Raw genomic sequence first — 9,190 nt, forward strand, 5'->3', positions numbered from 1 at the left:
AGGACAGAGACGGCTGCAGAGAGGACAAGGACAGAGACGGCTGCAGAGAGGACAAGGACAGAGACGGCTGCAGACAGGACAAGGACAGAGACGGCTGCAGTCAGGACACGGACAGAGACGGCTGCAGTCAGGACACGGACAGAGACGGCTGCAGACAGGACAAGGACAGAGACGGCTGCAGAGAGGACAAGGACAGAGACGGCTGCAGACAGGACAAGGACAGAGACGGCTGCAGACAGGACAAGGACAGAGACAGCTGCAGTTGGGTTATTTTAATCTAAAGGGATAGTTGGGTTATTTTAATCTAAAGGGATAGTTGGGTTATTTTAATCTAAAAGGGATAGTTGGGTTATTTTAATCTAAAGGGATAGTTGGGTTATTTTGTGAGGTGGTCAGCAGCAGCTGAAACGGTCAGAGAGCAGCAGAAGTCTTCATCCAGGCTCGGCTGATGAATAACCAAACGAAGGCAGGTTTTCATTTTGTTTTTCAAATAAAGGTTTTTAAAACTGAATTTCTTTGGACATGACTGCTGCATGATGGGAGTTGTAGTTTGTTCTAGTGTCACGCCAGTGGAAGAACTACAGCACACAGAACCAATGAATGCTGGGAAAACATATAAAAACAAAAAAAAACCACAGAAGTAACAAATAAATAAACAAACAAACATTAAGACATTACTAAGTATGTTTTAATACCCAAAATGTAAAATCTGCATTTTAAGACTTTTCTAAAAGGTCTAAAAATCAATATTACTAAATTTAAGTATTTTTTAAACGGACTTATATTTGGCTAACACTTAGCCTAGCCTGGATGAAGACTTTTGCCTCCTCCTCCGTCCTCTGTGACTGATGTCACAGATCCTAATCGTTGATAAACATTAGACAGAACATCGTTTTAAAATGACCAGCCTATCCCTTTAAGGTAATGTTACAAAGTAAAGAACGACTTAAAGAATAAATCCCATTTTCTTCATGTCTGTTAGCGCTGCGTGAAGCGGAGTCGTCATTAGTAAACTGTGGTTGTTCTTCCACTGCGGGGAGTCAAGAAACAGCTCGTCTGCGAAACAACATCACAACACAAAGAGCATCAAGAGTTATTTTTAACTAGGAACATAATTAAAGTGTTCAAAGCTTGAATCTAAACAGTTATTCACCGTAGGCCCACAGAAACAACAAGTCATTCAAGGCCTAACATTCATGGCTCTAAAAAGTTTAAATTTATAAGTTTATTTTCCAGATTTCAACTCACAAATTAAAATTATTTTCATAGTGATCTGGTCCAGTTTACCGTCTCCCCTGCATGTTGTGAGCATAAATTAAAAAATAAACGAGGTCGTTTCGGCCTTGGCTCAGTACCTTCACAGTGTAAGCGGACTTGAGTTGGAAGACACCTGGTGGGGTCGGCGTATTCCAACGTGCAGAGCACGGGCGACTTTTCTCTCTGCGCGCTGAACATCAGGACCAGCACCGAACACAAAACGTTACTGTCCATCACTTCCACAGACTCGTGCTGCTCCTGAAAACAAGCGAGAGGAAGGCGTCATGGAACATTTATGGAACCCAATCTGAATGTCTGAATCAAAAGGAGGGGGCACCTTAACGAGCTTCAGCTGCTGCCTGCGGCCAGCAAATGCATTGAGACGTTGACTGAGCTGGTCCAGAAAAGCCCTCAGGCCCGTCTGCAGGTCGCTCTGCTCACAGAGGGCGTTTAACGGGATGAAGGGGGGCACATTGTGACGACCGACCCTCACTTTTGGCTTGAAGTCTATTTCCAGGTTGTAGGTGTCCAAATAGACCCCCTCGTAGGCAGTCGCCAGAGTCACACACACTCCTCTACCCTGACGAGTGTTTATGATGTCATACCCACCTGGGTAAATCAACTGAGTTAAAAGAGAAACCCACAGAGATCTAACAATGTGTGCTAAATAAAATCATCTGTACCAATGAGGTGATGAGCGTGCAGGAGCTCTGTCAGCTCTAAATGTCTGGCCATCAACAGCAACAACTCCGAGCTCTCTTCCTCCATCCTCTCCTCGTCTTCCTCTGCACCCAGCCTGTCCTCAGACGACCTCAGTCTCTGCAGACTCTGTGATCCGGAGGAGCTTCATTCAAATTCTCACAAACAAACTAATTGGGTTGATACAACAGCTAAACTTTTAAGTGAATCCCGTGTAGTTCTCACATTATATGTTGAAGATGACTCTCGGCTACTACCAGGCCGCATTTTAGCTCCATTTAGCTGAATTAAAGTCAGTTGTGTGTTTTCTAAGGTCTCGGGTGTGGCAGCCATCTTGAACTGGGTCGGCTCTAAAAGTTGTACATGTATAGATAATTGTTTCCCGAAACGTCATAAAATTAGGCCAGTGCTTCATGAGATATTTTGCTAACAGACACAGGCAGAAGTCTACATAAACACCAGAGGTCTTCTTACTTTATGTGTCTGTAGCTCTGCCTTTAGCTGCTCTCTCTGAGCTTTCAGCGCTTCAACTTTAGCCTTTAGCTGCTTCACACGACTCTGCAGCTGAGGCCGACTTCCTCGGCTTCTTGCTCGAGCTTCCAGCAGACTTAGATGACTCAAAACACCTGCGAATAATAAGATTTATATTATTAACTAATGCTAAGTGCGGAAGAATTAATTTTTCTTGGAACAAGCAGAAAGGACGGTATAAACAGAAAAAGCTAGAAATCAGGTTAAACTAGCAAAACCATAGCTAAAAGCTAATATGAGCGAGACATACAGCGGCTAAAAGGGCAGCGAAAACAAAACGACAGTAACAGACAAAATGCACAAAGTACTGGTTTATAAATATAATAAAAAACGGAATAGACTTTAATAAAAGAGTGAGCAGCTGAAACAGCTGAAGCTGATGAACAGCGAGACTAACGTTAGCATCACAGTTAGCATCACAGTTAGCGGTGTAGCTAATTAGCTTAGCAGCTTCAGACGAACCTTTTGTGGACGCTCCTTCCATGTTTCTGCAGCCTCCCGATGATTTCCAGACTCTTTCTGCTAAATGATGAAACTCACACGTTCGTGTTCTCTTTTTTGATTTTGGCGGCTACGCGCTACTTCCTGCTACGTCTGTGAATGGCGTTGTATGGCAAGCCGTTGTAACATAAAATGGAATCAGCTCGCCACCAATGTTGGCACCCTCTTCCGGTGTTTATGAAGCCGTAAAGGTTGGTGTAGTCGCGCACTGCAGATTTGAACTCGAGCATCCAAATCTAAAAGTTAAAAACTTTAAAAGTTAAGTTTTAAAAGTTAAAAGAACAACACAACGGAGTTTCAATTAGAAAATCAATTCCTAAGTTTTTTCATCCAACCTTTATTTATTTAGTCTCATTTACAAGAGAGACCTGTTAAACCTGTTAGACCTGTTATAGATGGATAGATAGATAGATAGATAGATAGATAGATAGATAGATAGATAGATAGATAGATAGATAGATAGATAGATAGATAGATAGATAGATAGATAGATAGATAGATAGATATTCATTAATTAATTCAACTTTTATTTAAACAGGTTAATCCCTTTGAGTCTCGGGGACTCATTTACAAAAGAGACCTGATGGATGGATGGATGGATGGATGCATGGATGGATGGATGGATGCATGGATGGATGGATGCATGGATGGATGCATGGATGGATGGATGGATGCATGGATGGATGGAAATTAAAAAGCTGCAGAACTGTGGCAAACATTATCAAAGCAGATGATGAATAAAGTTAAAACAAGGAAATTACTGCATGTGGCTAAAGTTGAAAAACAAGCCAAAATTAGCAAAACTGTAGATAAAAAAAAGTTTAACAGATTTTAAATTACAAAAACTTTATCCATCCATCCATCCATCCATCCATCTTTTTAAAAGCATAAAATATTCAAAATGAGTTTAATTGCAGAATAAACTGTACACCGGAAATGAAAAATCTTCCTCCCTTAGATAACTTTTACTAATTGTATTTTGTTTGTATGTGAACGTTTCTCTTCAGTCCCTGAGACAACTCCTGTTGTGAGTCGGCGCTATATAAATAAACAGGTTGCGCGTGTATTTTATTATATGATGAGTCTGCTTGCCCTAAACCCGGAAGTGACAGTAATCACGTGGAGTCGAGAGCAGATTAGGTCAGTGTGTTGTGGGTTACAGCAGCGATTTATGGTCAGAGAAGGAAACTTTCTACAAGACGTGACTTCTACATCGCTGAGAGCTCTTGTTCACCCATTAAAACCAGTTTGAAGGAGCTCTTTACGTGTGAAGGAGACTGACAGGACCTCCGTCAGTGCTGCCCCCCCTGCAGGTAGCTCTGTTTATGTCTTTGTTGTTGTTTATGTTTGTTGTTTATCAGTTGCATTTCTTACTTCATGTTTAAAGTGCAGCTTCTGCCAAATAACTAGTGTCACTAAAGGTATTTTATAGTAACATTATCATTATTTAATAATAATAATATTTACAGTATGTGAAAGTTGTGTATTTAAAGATGTGTCTTGTTAATGTTTTTGTTTTGGCTGCTCCTTTCTGCAGGGCTTTCCAGTTGTTTTAGTCCAGATGGCCTTTCTCAACCAACATGGAGCCTCGGGGTTACAAGACTGCAGCTGCCTCGGTTCAAGGATGTAAGAAGTTTAAAAACAAACAGCCGGACTTCTGTCCTGTAGTTCAGCACTTCCTGCATGAGGAGCTTCTTCAGTTCAGAAGTGCAGAGTGAAGTTTCAAGCTTTAAACTGCTGAAATACTCTGGTTTAAACTGGATGTGCTGATTAATGTCCCCCCTCCCTCCTGAGGGTCGTTAGGGCCTTAGTTTGACTGGCTTACTGGATGTTTGCTCGCCTGCATGAAGGTATTAAACAGGTATTAAACTATGATGACATGGTAGTAGCTGAGAGTAATGAACAGCACAAACTCTGAACACGACACCTCACGATATTGTGTGTGAGCGTAACAGTGTTTTAATATTTGACTAAAATGGCAACAATTTCTTCGTCATTTTGTTTTGTGGTGAAGTCTAGATGTGAGAAGGGTCACTATGGAAAATTAGGATGTCACATCAAAATCTAAGATGGCTGCCGTCATATACACATGAAAACCAACCACCCTGTCCTTTGAGGAATACGTGCTTTCTAGTTTTTATATTGCTTAAAAGTATAGCTTCCTCACATGACTAGGGTGGCCAAAGATGACTCTTATTTTGGCCAAGGCCACCATTGGCCACCCCCTGGCTCCGCCCCTGGTGGTGGATAAAATTGCTCTTTGACTTGCTGGGATCTGTCGCTCTGGGGACATCGGTGATCTTTGTCTAAAACTCAGAAAGGTGGTGGATGATTTGCATTTCATCAAGGAATGCTACAGTTGAGTTATTTAAATGATATTTATAATAATTATATGGAAGAGAACTTGGAGAGGTGCAGGTATGCACTTGAAAGAAGAGGAATGAAAGTCAGTCATAGTAAGACAGAGTCCATGTGTGTGGATGAGAGGGAGGAGGTGGAACAGTGAGGCTACAAGGAGCAGAGGTCACAAAGGTGCAGGACTTCAAGGACATGGGGTCCACTGTCCAGGAACATGGGGAGTGTGGTGAAGAAGTGAAGAAGAGAGTCCAGGCAGGATGGAGTGATGGAGAAAAGTTTCAGGAGTGATTTGTGACAAAAGGGTGTCAGCAAAGATCAAAGGAAAAGTTTACAAGACAGTGGTGAGACCAGCTCTGTTGTATGGTCTGGAGACAGAGACATGGACAAAAAGACAGGAGACAGAACTGAAAGTGTCAGAAATGAAGATGTTGAGGTTCTTCTTAGGAGAGACAAGGATGGAGAAGATCAGGAATGAGATCATCAGAGGTACAGCACAGGTTGAACAACTGGGAGATGAAGTTAGAGAGGACACACTGAGATGGTTTGGACATGTCCAGAGGAGGGACAGTGGTTTGGACATGTCCAGAGGAGGGACAGTGGTTTGGACATGTCCAGAGGAGGGACAGTGGTTTGGACATGTCCAGAGGAGGGACAGTAGGTCTATTGGTATGACGTTAGAAATGTAGCTGCCAGGAAAAAGACAAAGAGGAGATCTATGGATGTAGTTAGAGAGGACATGGAGGTAGTTGGAGTGAGGACAGAGGACACAGAGGACAGAGTGAGATGGAGGAGGAGTTTCTGTGAAGGCCCCTGAAGAGGGAAAAGCTGAAAGAAGATTTAAAGAAATTGTAATATAATTATATAATTTATGTTTTTTTTCTGTTTTATTCACTGATTTGATGCTAAAAGTCCAGAACAGTTTCAGTTTGTCACTTTTAAAGTCATTTTGTTTGATGTTTCCTGAGAAGAACCAGTTTTTGCTGTTGAGTTTATCTGACAAACCCCCTCCTCTGTCCCGTTGCGCTTGCTGATCAGTAACCTTCACCGTTCCCAGAGACGTATCTGTCTGACGCCGCTGGGAGGTCGTCTGAGCCGCGTGTTATGACGTCGGTTATATTTATGGGTCAACGCGGGCGGAGGTGACCTGAGCCGACCTCAGTTATTCTACAAGAGGTTTCACTTCACAGGAAGGTTTGTTGTGCAACAGAGACACGAGTGACTGCATTTACTGTACTAATGGAAGAAACCATGCATGTCCCCCCGGAGGGAGACATTTATCCACCACCAGGTGCAGTGGTGGAGCCAGGGGGTGGCCAAAGGTGGCCTTGGCTAGCATAGACTAATATTCAGCCACCCCAGTTATTTGAGTGAACTATATGTTTAAACAAAATAAAAACTAGAAAGCATCTTCTTCTTTCGGCTGCTCCTTCTTCAGAGGTCACCTCAGTGAACTAACTCACACGAAGACTTGGCAAATGTTTTTACTCCGGATGTCCTTCCTGACGCAACCAGACCGCCAAGCTACCACGTCCTCTGTGTGGAGCAGAGAGCTGCCATCTAGGGCGCCTGGGGGAGCAGATGGTGGGGGTTAAGGGCCTTGCTCAAGGGCCCTTCCACATTAAATGAATAACTCGTCAGCATCCTGATGCATGCATCCCGGTAGATGAATCTGACAAAGTAAAGTCAGGTCCTCTGGAAGGATTCTTCTTGTTGAAACGTTTCGTCTTTTATCCAAAGGACTTCTTCAGTCTGAGGAGCTGCAACTGACTCAGTCTGATAAATATCACCTTCTCATGGTGGATCAACCAGTTTGTTGTTGACATCCAGAACTAGCTGTTCACGTGATGGAGGACCATCAGCCTAACGACTGATTGTTAGTGCTCTGATGGCCGCTTGCTATTCACAGGGGGTTGAGTGATACTAACAATAACAGCGTTGTAGGGGGTGGGGTACAGTTGGATACGGAGGCTCCGCCCCTGTTTAATGATGGACGGGTTCTCTTCACAAAGATTTACTCCTCTCTCAAGCCATCGTTCCTCCATCCAGGATGTGAACGTCTTCATCCCAGAGTGACCTTTGACCTGCAGATGAGTTTGGGCCGATCAGTAAATTACACGTCTTTAATTGGATTAACTGTGAAAAGTAATTTGTTGTAGATTTTAATGAAAGTTTCATCAAAATCCTTCCAGGTGTTTATGAGATTTTAACCTTCTGCCTTTGCCTTTTGGCAAAGATATTCATATTTCTCTATTTTGTGTTTTCCGTTAGGCCTCTGGACTGTTGGCTCATGGGCGTGAGCAGAAGGGTTTCCTGTTAGTGTAAGCGTACAGGAGCACCGACCCCCCAGCCCGGAGGCGCTCAGGATGGACCTGGTCAAGCAGAACCGCTTCTCCGTTTTGGACTACGTCATATTTGCGGTTTTGCTGGCGGCCTCTGCGGGCATCGGGCTGTACTACGCCCTGTCGGGGGGGCGGCAGCGCACCACGCAGGAGTTCCTGATGGCAGACAGGAGCATGCGCTGCCTCCCCGTTTCCCTGTCCCTCATCGCCTCCTTCCAGTCGGCCGTGGCCATCATCGGAGTCCCAGCGGAGGTCTACACCCACGGCACTCAGTACTGGTTCATCGGCTGCGCTTATGTTTTAGGACTTTTAATCCCGGCTCACGTTTTCGTTCCGGTTCTGTACAGACTGCGCCTCTCCAGTGCTTACCAGGTCTGCAGAAAGTTCTTGAAGGCGTCAGCGACAAATGTGCTTCTCTAACCTGCAGCTTCATGTTTTGTTTCAAAGTATCTTGAGCTGCGCTTCAGTAAAGCCGTGCGCATCTGTGGAACGCTGACCTTCATCTTTCAGATGGTGAGTTCAACCTTCAGTCTGTCTTCAGTTTGTTTTGAATCATGAAATAATAAGCCCACTTCTGACACATTTGAAGATCTAATTAAAACACATTTTATTCAAAATGGGACACAGAATTGTTTAAAACAAGAAAATATACTTTTTCTTTGAAAATATAAGGTAGTTGTGAATGTGATGGCAGCAGCACATCTGTAAATAAAGCGTTTGGAGAGGATGAACCTCTCAGACGTAAAGATGGGCGGAGGTTCAGCAGCTCTGTCTAAAACCTGTGGGGAAAACGAGCAGGGATTTAAATAAATGGCTGGAAAGACTTAAATCTGCCAGGAGGGTTTTGCATGATGAACAGATTTTACACCAAAGCACTTTAAAAAGAACGGTCCACATCACTGAGTCACCGGGGACGGTCTTCTCTGCCTTAACGTTGCTGAAGAGGCAGAAACTTCTCAGGTAACACCGTGAGCGTCACCACCTCCACCTCTACAGTTTGTTTGTTGGAGCCATCGGTTACGTTTCAGTGTGGGCGGAGCCATCTTACCGTTCGTTCATGGATTTATTTGTGCGTACGCTGTGTTCTCGATTTAAGCGTTCGCCTTGTTTCAGAAGGAAATCCACACAAGTATTTGTACACGAGGGTCCAGGGCTCGGTCCACTTCACAGCCGGTCACTTCGTACTCTGCACCAGCAGGGGGAGCAAACCACAAAGAACAATTAGTCCCATCCACATGTGGCAAAGATCAGTGCCAGCCTTCCTCCTGGTACCCACTATAGAATATCCATACATCCATACATCCATACATCCATACATCCATACATCCATACATCCATCCATACATCCATACATCCATCCATACATCCATCCTTCCTTCCTTCCTTCTTTCCTTACTTACTTACTTACTTACTTACTTACTTACTTACTTACTTATTTACTTACTTACTTACTTACTTACTTACTTACTTATTTACTTACTTATTTACTTAATTTACTTACTTAA

The 9,190-nt window shown here is 43.5% G+C and overlaps 2 protein-coding genes across 2 annotated transcripts in view; one reads left to right on the plus strand and one right to left on the minus strand.

Moving 5' to 3' along the window:
• Positions 1-916: 916 nt before the first annotated feature.
• cenpo (centromere protein O) lies at positions 917-2,984 on the minus strand. Its single transcript, XM_037694872.1, has 6 exons — positions 2,950-2,984; positions 2,431-2,582; positions 1,941-2,085; positions 1,595-1,866; positions 1,356-1,515; positions 917-1,056 (listed from the first exon to the last, which is right to left on the minus strand). Exons 1-6 carry the CDS (start codon positions 2,969-2,971, stop codon positions 947-949), a joined length of 861 nt encoding a protein of 286 aa, XP_037550800.1. The 5' UTR covers positions 2,972-2,984; the 3' UTR covers positions 917-946.
• A 4,725-nt stretch (positions 2,985-7,709) lies between these two features.
• Positions 7,710-9,190, plus strand: part of slc5a6b (solute carrier family 5 member 6) — a 10,783-nt gene continuing 9,302 nt past the window's right edge. Inside the window, exons 1-2 of the mRNA XM_037695417.1 lie at positions 7,710-8,057; positions 8,133-8,198. Coding sequence (XP_037551345.1) covers positions 7,710-8,057; positions 8,133-8,198 — 414 coding nt within the window. The remainder of the gene's footprint in view (positions 8,058-8,132; positions 8,199-9,190) is intronic.

Source organism: Nematolebias whitei, chromosome 21, assembly GCF_014905685.2.
Source record: "Nematolebias whitei isolate Nwh7 chromosome 21, NemWhi1, whole genome shotgun sequence".
NCBI classification, from domain to species: domain Eukaryota; kingdom Metazoa; phylum Chordata; class Actinopteri; order Cyprinodontiformes; family Rivulidae; genus Nematolebias; species Nematolebias whitei.